Here is an 18,982-nt window from a genome sequence, read left to right as displayed (position 1 = left end):
TCCTTTTGTCTTGTCAGCTTTTTCTCCTTTCTTGTTTTGATTTTCTGACTTTTTCTTTCCTGAAAGATAAAGAAATGTGATTAAGTAATTCATATATGAATAAGTAATGTATTCATTTATGAATAAGTAATACATATCATTATTTATGAATAAGTAATACTATATTTTTTTTATTTATTCATATATTGTGTTATTCATTTATGAATAATAAAACTTATTATATTCATTTATTAGTGAATCAACTATTTACCTCTATCTTCTGCATTTCCTTTTTCAATTTCTGTTTGTTTTTCTTCACATCCATCTTTCGTGTTCTTAGCTTCCGTTCCTCCTTAATTTCTATCTTCAGAGTTTTCCTTGCCTGAAACATATACATCATATATGAATATTTTTTATTTTTTATTCATTTATATAGTATATTATTAATTTATGAATAAACAATGTTATTAAAAAAATCAATATAAATATTGTAATATATTTTAAATCATTCATTTACCTGTATCATCTCCCTTTGTTTTTTCAACTTTTGTTCCTTGTTCATGTACACCTTCTGATTTTTCCTTTTCTGCAAGAGTATTAGTTTTACCTGTACTCATTGGTGACCCTGATCAAAATTTAACAAACAAAATTGTTATTGTGTATTGATATTTTTATATATTTTTTTAAAACAAAATTAAGACAAAATTTACCTATATCAATATTATCGAAAATAGTTTTCATTTCAGGGTGATTCTAGATTTCATCTTCTTGACTATTTAAACTTGAAACTCCAATTCCAAGGACATTGTCCACAATGTTGTCAACAACTTTATCCAGCAAATTTTGATTTTTAGTTTGTTGAATAGTCTCTTCATGATTATTTGTTTCCTCAGCATGATCATCTTTTTCTTCTTCATCATTCTGATTTTCATTCCTCTTTGCATCTTTCTCTTTTACTCTAATTTCACCTTCTTTTTGATTCTTATCTGCATCATTCTTTATTCCTTCATTATCTGCTTCATTTGAATCAAGCAAATAATCTACTTCTGGTTGACTTGCACCATTATCACTGTCTTCTTCACCATTTCCCTCTTTATCTTCATTTTCTGTTTGATAATTTGTTTTTTGACCCATTATTGGTGTCAAATTGATTCCTTCAACTCCAATTTCATTAATTGGAAAATTAAAAAGTGTTGTGCTTTCAGTCTTTTCTTCAACAATCATATTTTTCATCTTTTCTTTGAAAATTCTAAAACTTTCCTTTTCAGGGAACTTTGTCATCGCATCATTAAGCTTTGAATTCAGCTTTTCCTTCATCCTCTCAAAACTATTAATCATTTTTGATATTTTTGATTCATATGCCTATGTAACAAAAAGAAGTATATGATGAGAATTTAATATAATAATTTAATGTAATCATATATTATTAACATGTTAAAACTAATTACCTCAACATAATGGTCTTCATCTTTATCAGAATCACTGTCTTCGAGATCTATATCTCCTTCATTTTGTTCATTAACAAATTCTTCGTTTAATTCTCCAACTCCAAATCTACCTTTTTCTTGTTCAAATGTCTCTCGATATCTAATCTTCTCTGAACTCCAATAACAAATTGTTGGACGTTTACGTGTTACTATTAAAGCTTCCGAGTGGATGTTATCAGCATAGAACAACTTCACATAAATGATAACTAATTGATATTCATATATGAACAAGTAATATTATTTTTTACTTATTCATAAATGAATAAGTAATGTAAAGCATTGCATGTGAACAAATATATTTTTCTTATTCATATATGAATATTTGCTATTAGATTATGAATAATCAATATTATTAAAAATTGGGTATAAACATTATAATAACTTACCACCAAGAAAGCTGAAGGTCCAACAAAGAAGCTGTTATCTGAGTATGGTATGTATGAGTTTTTTGTTCTGACAAGACAGTCCAAAACATAGCTGCACCAGTCTATGTTGCTGATATCTGTTTTTCTTGAAATATAACTCAAGGGAAACAGGTTGCATCTTCCCATTGATGTTGACTCGCAAAAAGTGTTGACAAAAAGAACTAAGAAGTTCAATTTGAAATTGAAATCAGCTTGTGTGGTAGAAACAATAATATTTTTGATTGCACTCAGTCGGATGATTGAATCTTTTTTAAATTGTTTCTTCCATTCATCATAACTTGTATCATCCTTAGGCCATTGATCCAGTTGTGTAAGTTTGGTTCCACCAATTGGTATGCCTAACATGTCATGAATAGACTCTGCTGTTACTTTCAATTCCTTTCCTTCAATATCTATCACCATTCTCTCAGAATCAAATTTTTGAAGAACATAAAATCCCAGCTTCAATGGTATATCCGTGATTTTCATTTTTAACAAAGCTCCAAAACCCATAGATGTTACAGATTCTTTTTGTTCTTTGCTCATCCCAAGGATTATAGATAGTAATGCCTCTGGTGAACATCTGTTTTTCATTGAGTAAAATTCTTTTACCATTGGTTTTTTTTTGTCTTTTTTGATTGGTGACTCTTTTTTGCCTTCTTCGATGGATGACTACTTTCAAAATTAGAGTCTGAATCTTGTAGATGTTGTTTTTCAGGAGTTTTCCTTTTTGATGGACTTTTCCTGCTTTGATGCTTCATTTTCTTTGGTACTTTTGTTTCTTTTTTATCTGGGAAATGAAAACATATAATGTTTGAATAAGTTACTGATATATGAATATGATATATGCTCGTTGATTTATTAATATTTATTTATTTCAAAAATATAACTAATATATACAATTTTATTATATATGAATATATTAGATATGATAGGAATTTTGTACCTTTTGCATTTTCCTCTTCTGCATTGATCTTGTTTCTCTCATTGTTGGTGAATCTTTATCGGAAATGTTAGTGTTCTTACCTTCATTCAATAGTAAGTAGAAGATAAATGAGTTTGATATTTACGAATGAATATTTGAATAAAACATATGTATTCATATTTTTTTATTCACATATGAATATGTTTTGTTATATTTATATGTGAATAGAACATATGTAAGTGATTCTTGTTGTATTCACATTTGAATAATGTATGTATGGCAACAAGCTATGTTCTATTCATATGTGAATATAACATACATATTCATGAATGAATATTCAAATAAAACATATGTATTCATATTTTTTTATTCACGTATGAATATGTGTTGTTATATTCATATGTGAATAGAACATATGTAAGTGATTCTTGTTGTATTCGTATTTGAATAATGCATGTATGGCAGCAAGCTATGTTCTATTCATATGTGAATATAACATACATATTCATGAATGAATATTTGAATAAAACATATGTATTCATATTTTTTTATTCACATATGAATATGTTTTGTTATATTCATATGTGAATAGAACATATGTAAGTAATTCTTGTTGTATTCACATATGAATAATGTATGTATGACATCAAGTTATGTTCTATGTGAATATAACATACATATTTACGAATGAATATTTGAATAAAACATATGTATTCATATTTTCTTTATTCACATATGAATATGTTTTGTTATATTCATATGTGAATAGAACATATGTAAGTAATTCTTGTTGTATTCACATATTAATAATGTATGTATGGCAGTAAGTTATGTTCTATGTGAATATAACATACATATTCATGAATGAATATTTGAATAAAACATATGTATTCATATTTTCTTTATTCACATATGAATATGTTTTGTTATATTCATATGTGAAAAGAACATACGTAAGTAATTCTTGTTGTATCCACATATTAATAATGTATGTATGGCAGCAAGCTATACATATTCACGAATGAATATTAGTTTTGCTTGTGTTCAGTAGTAAACAAAACATATTGTATTTACCTTTTTGATTTGTTCTTGGTTTTCGTTTATATGTATTCTTCACTGTTGATGTCGTTTTTGTAAGGGTAAGTAGTTAATATTAGAGGAAAACATAAGCAAAATGTTAAGTAACGTTTGTATTTTGACAGAATAGTTTTGAATAAAGATGAAAAATGAAGAGATGATGTAAAATCATTTATATATCAAATAATAATGGATGATTCTTATAAAAATTTCAAGTAAATAAAGTAATAACAAAGGAGGGTTACGAGAATGAACGAGTATTATAAATTTCAAGTAAAATTGAAGTAAACAACCTTTTTTGAAGAATGAACAGTGTGAAAACAATGTTTTTAGTTATAAATCAACTAATAATTTTCGAACATTACGAGAAATTTCAAGTAATCAAATGATAATTTTAGAAATGATTCGAAATCGTTAAAAACTCGAGAAAAGACGCCGATGGTTACCTTTCATTGTCAAGAGTGAGGAAATGGTCTCGTTCATGTTTTCATCGGAAGACATTTTTCTTCGTTTATCTTGTTTGATGCTTCTGCAAATGTGTTTCTTCTTGTCGATTGTTCTTCAAATGGTTTTCAAGTTATGGTGTATCGAAGAGGGAAATGGTGCTTTTCTGTCGAGATTTGACGTGATATCAAATTACTCACGTGCCCTGACGGTTTAATGTTTTTTGATTATTTACAAATTTGCCACCGCTCATTAATGTATTTGGATTATTTACAAGTTTGCCACCGTGCGTTTTTTAAGCTCATTAAATGATTGGCTGAGAATGGTTCCCCCATTCTCAACCTTTTTTTTTCTCAATTGAACCCTCCTCTCTCTCTCTCTCTCTCTCTATATATATATATATATATATATATATATATATATATATATATATAGAGGTTAGGATCAAATATGAATTAAGTATTGTGTGAATGTATGAATAAATTAAGGCCATTAGATTAAAACAAATGAATGCTTCGTGATCTTAGGGTATATGGTATTAATATGGAATAACATTTACTCTATAATTACATTGAATAACAATAAAGAAAAATATGACATTTTATCAAAAAAGAAAAATGAAAAACACCTATATTTTAGGAAGCAAGTCAAACTAATTAATGGAAATCATACGTTTCAGGAAAATTAATCGTACATTTTTAAAACTAATAATATTCTATAAGATTAAAAAAGAAGATATATATGATTTAAATGTATATAATGGACAAATCTTCACATAGCATTAATTCTTAAAGAAGTTAGGTTTCGTGGACATTTTTTATTCCCAGTATCATGTAATATGAAAGTATGTCTAGTATTCTAAAAGAATTTAGGGGAAAATAAAATCCAAAGTTCCAAATTTTATTTTCATTATGGCCTATTCTGTAAGAATGTTTGTTCAAAATAATTAGAGTTCATTGTTGTTGCGTAAAAGACGTTGATTGATAACATACATATCATATTTTATATTGTTCTTAAAGAATATTTAATATTGCTCTTAAAGAATATATATTCAATTACTCTTGTATTCTTCCTATACCATGAATTCTCATAGAATTTATTTGAAATCTCATATTTAATATAATTCTTAGAGAATATCATTCTCACCATTCAACTCACTATAACATATAATCGAGTTGGCTTTCGATAAAAAACATTTGCTAAATAGAATTGGATTGTTACATGTATTCATTCATAATTGGTTTTGAATCAAACTCACATTCTTCACAGTAACATGATTTCTAAAAGAATTCTTATGTTTTTGTAATGTAAATGTGTTTTTGTGATGTAAATCCATAAATTTAGAAAAAATATTAATGTTTTTGTACATTCTGTGAGAATGAACTATCATATTTCCTTTTATTCTTCAAGAATATATTCACCCCTCCTCTTTTGTGTGTTTTCAAGATGATTGCAATTAAGGTTGATTGGTGATCTACATGCAGGGATAATGCTAGTGGAGAAGATTAGGCTGTATAGAAAAATAATGATGAACCAAGAATACCATGAGTTCCAAACCCCATGACAAGAGATGATGACTCATAAAATCTTTGATTGCTCCATATGCTTCACATTCCTCTATTATATCAACATATGGGTAAAAAAATGAACAATGCTCGTGTATCCTTCTCCCAATCAACAAGTTAGTGTCTAAGATAAATAACACAGTGTTTGATCGAAGGTCGGTTGTGATTGTGAACGTGGTGGGTTTGTGATGTCGAGAAGATGACGAAGATTTGTTCTTGATGAAGATGGTAAGGTGTGTACATGATGATGATGAGGATGATAAGTGTTGAAGACGTGCTAGTAATTTGAATTGCCTAAATAAAGGGATTTTAAATTAATGATAATTATAGAACTTTACAAGATTATAGGTTTTAATTTTGGTTATTTAATTAATCAATCAATGAATTTTACTATAATGCTTTTACCAAATGATTGGACCACATTTGGTCACACATTCACACAATAATTAAAGTTTATATATGAACCTAATTATATATATATATATATATATATATATATATATATATATATATATATATATATATATGGGAAATCTTCAAAATAGTCCCAAAATTTTGGGAAAAGTTACACTTTTGTCCCAACATTTTTTTTGAACAAAAAAACCCAAAAACCATATAAATTGAACATTTCGGCCCTATGTTACCAGTGACCTTTATTTAACCAGTTAAATTGGCTTATGTGGCAAGGACTTGCTGAGGTGGTTGGTGAGTCATTTAATGGCCTTGTATTAAACTCTAAATATAGTGGAAAAATTCATCCATGCCCTAGCAGACAACGATTGAAGCAGGAGCAGTAGAGGACCAAGACAAATGTCTTCTTCGTCTTCTTTATCTTCAATGAATCGTCTTAGAAAGAGGTGCTACTGTGGTGATCCAGAATGGATGAACTCAAAGATTGCAAGTACTTTCGTTGGGTGGATCTTCCTCTACCAAGCCAGTGGTATGCAGATTTGTTATTAGTAATACACAACAATGTCAATTTGGAGAACCATCGAATGTTTGGGGAGTTTGGGCAAAAACAACCACCTGGGAACCTTTTTGGAGACGTTGTGGAACAACCAATGGCACAACAACCAGTTGCACAACAAGCAGTGGAAGGAGGAAGATGGAAATCATTGCTTTATGTCTTTGTGGTTTCTTTTGTGCTTTTGTTGGTTATGTTGATGGATTGGTAGGATAGAAAGTTGTTTTTAATGTATTTTGGTTGTGTTTGTTTTGGATATGACTAAGGGTTGTTAGTTTACTATGAATGTAGTATCTTGTGACTCATATGATTATGAATGAAGTATCTAGTTTATGTATGAACTTTAAATGTGTTGATTGTAATCAATGAATGGAATCAAAGTATGACTGTAATAAGTTGATAATGGACTTAATACACAAACGAATCAATACATAATGGAGTCAATCATGCATGACTGGAATCAAGCATGACTGCAATCATGCATGACCAGAATCATGCATGACTGGAATCATGCATAAGTAGTATCCATATAAGCAAACATTGTAAGCACAAGTAATGTATGCATGACTAGAATCTATAAAACAAGGAATCAATATAACCAATGGGAACATAAACATTGTTAATCATAGAACATGTAGTAATATTAACCAAAGCCAAACAAGTTTTATGGCAAGTTGTGTAAATACCCAAAAACATGATCAAGGGGCCTAAAGCCTATAGTTTATATGGATGTAAACAAAAGGGGCTATCAACAAAAAAGGTTATCAACAGTAGAGGCTTATCAACAAAAAGGGCTATCAACATTTTACGATACCCAAAAGTTTTATACATGTTCTTAACAAAAGTAGGGATTAGAAACACCCTAATCTAGACTAAGGGGGTTGGATGAACTCATCCCCTTTCCATTCTTGATCGCTACCACCTTTTGCAACTGGATCTCTGTTATCCTTTCCGAAGGCTTCCTCTTCCTGACTTGATTCACTTTGCTCCTCTTTATATTCCTCCTTCTGACTTGATTCAATTGTTGTGTGATAGGTATTTCTCTCTCACCATCCATCCTTTCCTCATTCATCATTACCTCACCCATCCCTGGCTCATCTATGCCATCCTCCTAATTCATCCTTTCCTCATCTCCAAGTGCTTGATTTGTAGGGAGTTCTTCAACTGTTATTTGGCTAGCAATTCCAACATCCTGTAACAAGCATAACAAAAAGGCCAGTTAGCAAGATTTAACATCACAAAATGAATAATGAGAAAGCATACTTGTGACATAGAAACATCCACATCTTCAATTTGTTGTACTTCTGCTTCACTCAACCCAAGACCTTTAATTTGTTGTAATTATGCTTCACTGAGTCCAAGACAGTCCATGATCTCTTCTATAGTGTATAAAGATTTCCTTAGGTTGTCAATTGTTAAGCTTATATTATTGTGAAAATATGGACTTGCCTCATTTTCACTCTCAATATTTGGAATGGCAACAAGTTCAGGCTCACATTTAGGAAACTCAGAAGTACCCTCCCCATGTTTGGACTCCTTCACTAGATCCCCTACCACCACCTCTATTGCCTCTTCCACAAGATCCCCTACCACCACCTCTACTCCTTCCTCCACCAACCCTTCCACCAGACCTTCCACCACCTCTAGATCCAGTTTTAGTTCCTGACCAATTAAGCAAATCAGGCTCCAACCTAGGCCTGCCTATTTTTTTCTTTGGTTGAGGTTCTGGAACCACTGTAGGATTCTTGCATGATGTTTTATTGTGTCCCCTTTGTAGACAATTTTTACACTAGACTACTTGTCTTGATTTTCTGAAACATGTCTTCTTCTTTTAAAACTAGGCCTTCCTAGCATCCTCCTTTCAATGGGTGGAAGGGGCTTAGTGTAACTTGTTTCTTCCCATAAGATACTTCCATTAACTGGGTGTATATTCTGATCATAAGTTGCCTTGTAATTCTTCTTGCTGAACCAACTACTTATAAAGTTAACTGGATCTTGATTGGTGTACAATATTGCCACTTGTGCATGCACACAAGGTATTCCTGCAAGTTCCCATAATCTACAAGCACATAATTTTTTCTTCAAGTTAACTCCATAGTTTTGAAACCCTTTCCTTACTTCATATTCATTCACTCCACTTGGAACTCCATTCCAACTTCTGCAAACATATAAGACAGAACATAAGATGCAAACATATAAGATAGAACATGTAAAAACAAAACAATTGAGAATACTTACTTAATATCTTCTCCAAATTCTTCCATCTTTGTTATCGCAGAAGGACAAACTTCACCAACCCAATTTTCAGCCTCTTGTTTAGATTGAAAGCCATTTCCATCATGTAAAGCCTAATCTCTTCAAGCATAGTCAGAAAAGGTTTCTTTTTTGCGTCTACAATGATTGCATTGAAACACTCAACAATCCCATTCTCTACAGCCTCACAAGCCAAGCCAGTAGAGAAATAAGCCATGCACCATGAAGTTGGTTCCCTTGCCATGAGATGATCATAAGTAGCATAACTTATTGTTGGGTTTTGAGCATTCTAACACTCCTAAGTGTACATGCAACCCTAAATACCTTGGATCTATGTTTTCTCTATTATACATGCAAATATGATCTTTCCAAGGTATTCATCCTAACTAGCATAATAACATAATTCCATATGAATATATTAAGTTAGAATTACATACCTCTTTGATGTAGATTGTCATCATGAAGCTTGAGTGCCTAGTACCCCAAGTGTGACATCTCAAATGGTTCACACAACACCAAATACATATGGAATGACTTGAGAGAACTTCACATTTCATGAAAATCAGCTAGCCCTTTCTATTATCCATAATGCACCATTTTCTCCAAGAATAAGATCATTATATAGTTAGGGTTACACCATGTAAACCCTGATTGTCATGGCCTTTCATTTCCATGATCCGTGGGTACAAATACACCATGGAGCATCCATGGAGCATCTTATGGGTTTTAGCCCAACTTGACAATCCATGGAGCATTAGCCCACTATATAAGTATGTATGATTTACACAATCAACCCATATATTTAATTAGTCTTCTTTTGATCACTTAATTAATCCTAGATTAATTCTTGATTAATATTAATTAAATAATCTTATTAATATATTAGAACTTATAATATATTAACCAACCTTAAGTGTTATTTCTCTCATTATAATCTATCGAAATGCATGATGCCAAGCAACCCAAATGGACCATGCCAGGTCGGGTCAAGTCTCACCAATTATAGTTATGGACAGACACTAATCCAATAGTCTCCCACTTGGATAAGTCTAAAACTATTATTGCGTATGACTTCAAGAACTGACTGGCAATCCTAGCTCTCAAAAGCTTCTGTCGAACTCTGACCTTACCGATGAACTCTGACCTTTGTCAATGACTTGTCCATTAGATAAGGGATCATATATTCCTCCATTCTAGATATCATATGGACTGAGACATGGATTATAATCATTCTCTCTGTCCATTTGTTGTTTCCCGATTTCCGATTTATGGGACTGACTAATTGAACAAATCAAATCAGTCCAGGCCCGGCCGAGCACTTACATTTGTCATCACCAAATCATCGAGGGGCCCACAGATATCGCTTTTATCCCGAAGGTAAAAGGAATGGATAAACTATGACTCATATGGCTTGTTCTACTACTTGTTGAATCATACACAAAGGCGCGTTTTATAACATCGAGTTACCAATGTGTTTTCGTGCAATCAATGTACAACCAACTCATAGTAACAACTCATATCTCTAGGTGTGAAGAATATCATATATTATCGTCTCATGATCACTCGTGATAAAATCCATGAAGTGATTCCAATGAGCGCGGGTTGAATCCAATACTCAGAACTTGTGAGCACTCATGAATGTTGTAGCCCTTTGTCCAACATCTTAGACCTCTACAAGCCAACCCATGACAATCTTGATTCATATCTACTTCCAACATATAACCGACTGTGGATGGTTTGAATAACTTAGTCATCCAGAACAATGACCTAGTTATTCTAGAAGTTAAAACATGCAAAGTGAAACACAATAATAGTTGAATCCAATATGGTATCAAAACCTATGAACATAAATAAAACACCTTTTATTTATCACCATATGATTACACATTATTCATTATATACTGTTTCAGCTATCAACTTTATTCTTGAATTTAAAACAATAGTTGTCCCATGCTCCAAGCATGTACACTATGTTTTCTAAACTCTAGTCATGCCATACACCAAATATGCATACTATGTTTGTCTATGATCTTTACTTTGTGAAAAAGATCTATTGAACATAGTTCCACTGATTATCATTTCATAGTCCTAATTCCTTACTACAAATGCAAGAATTCCAAATTCATGCCATTTACTGAAATCTGTTAGATTCTAAACTTATATGCATAGATCCTCTTATAATGATTATGCACAAAGTCAAAAAGACTTGACAACAACCATTACAGAGCATTCCAAAGGAGATCAGATCCTTGGAAACATCCTTCTTGCATTAAGTTTCCTAATCTTACACAAATTGAATAATTTCTAACTTTGAAACATTTCCATATTCCATTTTGACTATCACTTCTGAACAAGAGTTGCCTCCTTTCAAATTATGTCAATATGGTCCTGCAGAATTATCACTATACTTCCAACTGTCCTTGAGCAACCAATCTTTGGTAAAACTTAGATTGTCCTCGACAATTGCTTAATCCTTTTAGTCATATCCAATTCTACACCTTTTCCCTTCTTAATGCCCCATGCATTTGGAAAATTTTAGAAAGGATGAATATTATAGCACATGCAATCGATCCTATATCCGAAGCATATAGGACACGATTCAAGATGTCTCACATAAAGATATGATACTAGACCAGTCCTTTTGCTACAATATTTCTATTTGCCAAGCTCTCATAATTCAGATTATGAAAAGGGATGCAGTAATCATAATCGAATTTTAGAACGCAAATAATAGACCCATATATAGAATTTCCTTATATTGAGCCATCCCAACATGAAATTCATATATATATATATATATATATATATATATATATATATATATATATATATATATATCCTTGACTAAATATGATTAAAACCTCAATCTAAGCTTTTATATTTGAGATGAAGTATAATTTCCTCTCCCTTAATTATAGCAAAACAACTCTTTCCCAATTGAAACTTTTTGTTTTCTATAATTAACATTGCTAACTTGCAATACTTATCATAATTATCATGCTCCCACTAACATGATCATTATTAGCATAACACTTATGCTCCCACTAGCTTTGACATGTACTCAGAAATCAGCTGGACTTCTAGAAATCAATACTTTTTTGACTTTCTTACCAAAGTTCAGATTTCTGATACCAGATTGCTTTGATAAAAACTTTATCAAAATCATACATGTTATCTTAGATAGCTCACAAGTGTGTCTAAACAATTTTAGAACTATGGAAAGGGATGCCGTAATCATAGTCTCAATTGTTTAAACCTTTGCCACTTCTCACAAGTCCATGTTAGTGTGTTGGTTAACCACACAGCTCCACTAACGACTTTGAGAATGCAAATATCACAATTTCTATCTACTTCAAATCTACTTGGTGGAAGTATTTCCTCACCATCATTTTCATGAATCGGAGAGAAACCTTATGACCCTTAGATTTAATGGTGTATGTGTTCTTATCCATGTGAATTGTCAAAACCATAGTCACGTGACAAGGATAATGAAAAATCCAAACTCATATGGACTGAACTCAATCTTGCCACCTGGCAGCTCAAGGGCCTGCCATTGCTTCCAAGTTGTTGTGCAACCAATTGAGAACTCTAAGAACTCATATGCAAAGCCAACTTTACTTGAATGGGTACATAATATGTCAACAAGATAGGTTATAATAAACCTCAAGTCGTGTGCTAGTGAGGAACTTTAGGTTTTATTCTTGATTAGTTCTTGAGACTTTCAAGACCTTTAAGACTCCCACTGTCCTCTTGACATATAAGACTTTCTTGTCATATATTCAAGAGATAGTGTAGATTCTAATCAAGACAAACACTTAACACAATTGGCCTTAGTTGGTCTTTGTTTTATCCAAAACATCACAACCTAGCAATTTCAAATGTACAAGAGTAAAAAACTTTTACTCTTACATTTGACATGTGTTTTAAACCTTCTCTAAGACATGTCACTTAACTTACAATCTTGGAGTATGTGTAATGCCCCGTTCTAAAAGTAATTATTTATGGATTCCCGAAATCAAGGGTAAGGGCGTTTCGGTCGTTATGAGTAATGGGTTTTATTCGAGAAGGCCTCGGGTCGGGGTGTGTTGCTAGAAGCATAGGGCTTCTCGCCACCATTTTGTGGATATAAAGTTCGTCGGAAACGGACTCAAAATAAAGGTGTTATGGCACTTTGAAGATATTGACACTTATGGCACTTAATGGGAAAATTTGTCAAAAAGGGGCATGCATGCTTTTGAACACGCATGGCTACACCCATTGTAAGCTGGGTTACACCCAACGTAGTGGGTCTTTGGATCGCGGAGGTGTGAGTCGTACGCCGAACGTAGTAAAGGTACTCCCAACGTACGCAAAAGTTCATTAAACCCTAATTTGGGTTGAGCCACTATAAATAGAACATAATTGATTCAACCCTAGCCCCCATATCAGCCTCCCTAACCTCATAAGAAGCCCTAGAGCGTTCTAACCTCCATTTTTAGAGGTGTAGCACCTGATTCTTGGTACGTATTTGATATGAGCATATTTAGTCATATAATTCATGCATTATCTTAATACTTTATGTTGTTGTTGTTGTCTCATTTAATGAACAAAAGGTGCTTAATTAGTTTATAATTTCGTTTTTCAGCAACAATGACATGCTCGGATGGAAAAGGAAGCGGAACTAGCGATTGGAAGCTTGGATATTGGATTTTGAAGAAAGAAGGATGTTGCTGGACAGCTTGACCCCTCGTTAGTGTTTTGGCCATATCTCATGAACCGTAACTCCGATTGACCAGATTCAAAATGTTCTGAAAACTAAACACAATTTCAGACGACTTTTGTGTTTTGAGAAAATGCAGATTCCAAACGGACTTGGCGAGTAGGCCATCAACTCGGCGTGTTGGTCAGAAGTTTCGCGATTCTTAACTTTGCCTCGCCGTACACGGGATTTTAAGTGATGGACTCAGCGATTAGGTCAATGGACTCGCTGATTAGCCCCTGTTTTCAGAATATATATATATATATATATATATATATATATATATATATATATAAACGCTTCTCATTCGAACCCTAATGAATGGGGGAAGTTTAGGATGATTTTTGGAGGCTAGAAGGGTTCTTAGAAGCTGTGGTTTTCGAGATTTCAACTTAGATATCAATTTGGAAGAAGATTAAAGGCAATAACACACTACTTTTATCTTAATGTTTTGCATAAACCATGTTTCAATCATTAGATTATGTTTTTAGTTTGTTATTTGCTGTAGATATGAGCTAAAAACTCATAACTTCTATTTAGGATAGATGATTTTGTGATTATGGTTTGATTTATGGTAGGATTGATTTAATATTGGTGATTTTGTTGATTCTAGCTTGTTAAAGAACCTTATGTGTGAATGATAACTATTTTTCTGTTAATAAGAAGATAATTGAGCTGCATGAACATCTCTTAGTTGTTAACCTCATATGTTTATGTGACCACTTTATCATATGTCTAGGATTAATGAACATGAAACTAGAATTAATAAGAAAAATAGGTAAATTCATGTGTGAGCTTGTGTGATGACCATCAACAAGAGGTTAACTAAAAGACCAAATTAGTTAACCATTACAAGTCTAAATTAACCCAAATAAATAACCTAGTGAATTGAATTAAATTAGACAATTGGCCACTGATGAGTTGAAATACTCTTTGATCGTTTAGATCTTTAAACAGGTTAATCACAGAAACGTAAAACAGAAATATCAAGCACAAGAGTGAATCAAAATATGTCGAATGATTCAATAGATTCAAGCCTCAGCAAAGCTCGACAAAGAACTTCCGCTGTAGAGGCTACTAGGGTTAAAAACGATAAAGATAAATATCTATGAAATAATTGACTTCAAATCTTACGTACTAGGATGCATGCAAGCATCAATAAATACTAAACCCTAGAACATAACTCACGGATGGACAGGCCCAATCCGGAAACAAAATTTGGACTAATGAACGAGCGCAAGACGCAACACCCATCGGACCCTACAATCTCCCCTTTACGTCAATTGGAGCGTGACTATACTTCGGCTTGCTGGGTCCAGCTGTAGGAACTTTCTTTGCGGTTTCGAACAGACTTGGAATAAGGGCAAGGATGGTCTGTCTGAAGCGAATGTACCACTGGATCATGTCGTCAAAATACTTATTGTCATCTGTAGAGTTCTGCTTGCATCGATGGATGATCCCCAGAACATGTTCCAAGCACGCAGTGGTGTAAAGATGCTTATCTGCCAAGGCGAACATGCATTTTTGGCCTTCGTTCCTTGTGAACATGACAAAGTTCCGCTTCGGGTCGATTCTTCCCATTTGCATCATATTTAAATCACTTGCAGAACCAACAAGAGAGATGGTAGGCTTTTTCTTGAAAATACTTGCGATCTCCTGATCCATCTTGGCAACCTCCATGATGTAGCAAACTAGCATTCTTTTGAAGTGATCAATGATTGGCCCATACTCAGCTTCGTTGGTGAGGAGGATGTTGTGTAGAATGATCCAATCATGTGGATTCAGGTTGGGAAGATCAGCAAGTGAAATAGCATGTTCAGTTTTAGCATACCCCCTCAACACTTTGAATCGAACGTTTGTGAAGTTTCCCTCCCGAAATGGTTTGAGGACCCGAACGTTAATGATCTTCTGAGCACTCCATGTCTGATACTGAGGCTGAGCAGACCTCATATAAAATTCAACGAGCTCCCTATCAACCTTTGGGTGAGGATGAGGGACATCAGCAACATGAGAGAAAGCATGAAAAATGAAGGCCTTTCGGGTCCAGGGCATATCAAACCGAGAGTCAACAGAATTGAGCCTGTACAAGGAAATCACTGGTTCGAGCCATAGGATGTTGGGAGTATCAATGGATTCTTTGATAAGCTTCTCGAGAGTCCACGAAGGAAATAGAGTTTTGTTGGATTAGTGTCTAAGTCCATAACTATTTTTGGTATGTACTTGACCCGATGGTGGATGGTCCTTTTGTATTGCCTTCACCAAAGCAACTTGATGGGATGAATTATGGAGAGAAAGGATTAATTATGATTTATTAATATATTATGAGAATAATATATTAAAGGAGAAATCATATTGTTTAATTAATATTAGTCAAGAATTAATAAGAATTAAGTTTGTGGCTAAAAGAGATTAATTAAACTTAAGGGACTAGAACTGTCAATTGTGTGATAGTTGAATATTGAGCTAATGGACTCCTTATTAAGGGGGTGGACGAATTCCATGGGGAAACCCATTAGAAATGTCCAAAGGCATTTAAGAAAAAGGGTTCATGGGTTGCTTAGGGCCTAAGCATCCAAATTAGGGTTTCCTTGTTAGATAACCCTAATAGCCTCATTATTTAAGGAACCCTTAAGCCCCAAAAACGTGGTGAACTAATTGGTTAGGGTTTCCACACGTTTTGGGCAGCCTCCTTCTCTTCTCTTCTTCATCCTCTTGCTCTTGGTGTTTGTGAGCCATTAGAGGAGTGACATTTGTGACTCTAAGCTTTCTAAAGTCAATACAAGAAGGAATTGAGATTTTTATTACTATATAACAATCAAGGTATGATCTAAACCCTTATTCATATGTTATATTGATTAGATCTAGGGTTTTAAGTCTTGGATTAAAAGCGTGTACAATAGAGAAACCTAGATCCAAGCTTTAGGGTTTGCATGAGCACATAGGATGTCTTTTGGCTATAATCCATTAGTGGTATCAGAGCCTAGATTGGTTTCTATTGTATTGATGCATATTTGATCGAAATCAGCATTGAAAATCGAAACTTTTGGGTTCTGAGGGTTTGACTCGCCGAGTCACTTGGTGTACTCGCCGAGTCAGGTGTACTCGACGAGTCGAAACGTCTGACAGCTAATTTTCGCGATTGTCTTCCTGTTTTAGCTTGGGATAATTACCATAAACATGTTTTTGTTATAAAATCTGAATTTTATCAATATTTGGTGATTATCCTTACCTAAATGGAAGATAATTGTCAAAATTTAGATAATCTTTTGTTTTATTAGATAAAATTTGATTATTTGTAATTTAGATTTGAATTATCTTGTATGAAAAGTTTCAATTTTCCCCTTTAGGTTTTATAGTTTAAATTTGAACTTAAAAGTTTTTGTTTTGAAATTTAAATAGTTGAAACCCTACTTTTTTGAAAAAGGTTTCAAAACTTGCCTTCAAGTTTTGGAATTTAAATTTTGATTAAAAGTTTAATTTTGATGTATATTTAAATTCTAAACCCTAATGTTTTGAAATGTTTCAAAAACTTGCCCTCAAGTTTTCGAATTTAAAAGTTGATTAAAAGTTTAATTTAGGAATGTTAAATTCTAAAACCCTAGTATTGTTTTGAAAAGTTCAAATCACACCCTTATGGTTTTATTAATTAATTAAGGTGTATCATTAAAAGAGGTTTAATAAATCCATAAAGTCTTGGTTTACAATTTAAATTGAATTAATAGTATAATTGTTAAATTTGACCTCCTAGTATTTTAAAAGTGTAAAATACACCCTATACTATATATAACATTAAAAGTCTAACATTATATATATGTATGAGTAAAAGTCAGTCTTACCGTTAGTAGGCCTCATTCACGAAACTAGTCTATAAGGGGTGTTTAAGGAAATTGCCTATAAAATGGCGATTGAATGGGTATCCACTCTTACCCACCGCACTCTTGACTAGTGGAGGGTCGTTAGCCGAACGGGTAGGATAGGACAGAACTTTCCATTATAAGTATAATGAAATAAAAAAGTAACTAAATGTTTTACAAATTCCCAATCTTAGTTACATTAGGCAAAAGTGAATTGATGCAATTCCATGAAATTACACTTTGTGCCCTTGCGAAGATGTTAGTGGAGCGTGTGTGGTTTACCGGCACACTAAATGGTTCTAAGCAAAGCTAGCAAAGGGTGACTCAATGTTTGTCATAGTTCGGTGGAGCGTGTGTGGTTTACCGGCACATCGAATAGGTGACTGTAACATGTGGGGGCACCATGTAAATTTGCATGGTTATTCACACCCGCTTTGTGATCCTCGGCATCCCAGTCACAAACTAGAGGGGCATATCAAGATTTAAACATGCCGTTGAAATGTTCAATGAATCTCAAAGGATCTAGGAGTTTTCATAGATTTAAAACTTAAATTTCTTTTTAATTTTTCATGGTGGAAATTAGTGAATCGTCATTCACTCACCTTCAAATGTTCTGTAATTAGGGTTATGACATCCCTCTCCCGAGTATTGTGTTGGGTCCTAGCCTTAATATCTCATTTGGGTGATTTATTAAGGACTCAATCAATCAACTAACTTGAATTTATTTTCTCCCGTTTCGTAGATGTCAAAGTTCGACAACTATGGTATTCCCAAATCCCATGGAACAAGCATTCCACACGAAGATGATATTCCACGATTCGATCGAGGCATAAGAGATCATGCTTCACTTCCTCGTCCTCCTCCAATTATTCTCCTTAACCCACAAGATCGAAGAATTGAAAGGTTTAATGTCACTAAAGCCCTGTTGGAAATGAAACATGAAGATGGTAAACCCGTGTGTGCCTACGTTCTAGGAGTGAAATCACACATCGATAGGTTGAACATGTTGAGTGTGTCATTCCCTGATGAGTTGGCTATAGGTTGGGTTCTACAGTCACTCCCTAAATCATATAATGAGTTCAAAAGAAAGTATTATATGATGGATCATGATGCAAACCTCATTGACCTAACCTACATGCTCATTGTTGCTGAATCAGAAATGATTTGGCAAAGCAATGGAGCATATTTGTTGGGAAGGTCAACCAACCATGCTTCCAAGGACATTCTAGGAGAACCGACCTGTATTTGCTGCCAAGAGAAAGGGCGTTGCATACAAGTCTGCCCTAAGAACC

The 18,982-nt window shown here is 33.3% G+C and overlaps 1 protein-coding gene across 1 annotated transcript; it reads right to left on the bottom strand.

The window, feature by feature from the left end:
• Positions 1 to 268: 268 nt before the first annotated feature.
• On the bottom strand, positions 269 to 1,250 carry LOC145100689 (uncharacterized). Its single transcript, XM_079037865.1, has 3 exons — positions 690 to 1,250; positions 497 to 604; positions 269 to 361 (listed from the first exon to the last, which is right to left on the bottom strand). Exon 1 carries the CDS (start codon positions 1,210 to 1,212, stop codon positions 733 to 735), a length of 480 nt encoding a protein of 159 aa, XP_078893991.1. The 5' UTR covers positions 1,213 to 1,250; the 3' UTR covers positions 269 to 361; positions 497 to 604; positions 690 to 732.
• Between the last annotated feature and the right edge of the window lie 17,732 nt (positions 1,251 to 18,982).

The sequence above is a fragment of the Lactuca serriola genome, chromosome 4 (genome assembly GCF_051521515.1).
Source record: "Lactuca serriola cultivar US96UC23 chromosome 4, Lser_US96UC23_V15, whole genome shotgun sequence".
Classification (NCBI taxonomy): domain Eukaryota; kingdom Viridiplantae; phylum Streptophyta; class Magnoliopsida; order Asterales; family Asteraceae; genus Lactuca; species Lactuca serriola.
The sequence above is the reverse complement of the archived record's forward strand: the minus strand, read 5'-3'. Positions and strand labels throughout refer to the sequence as shown.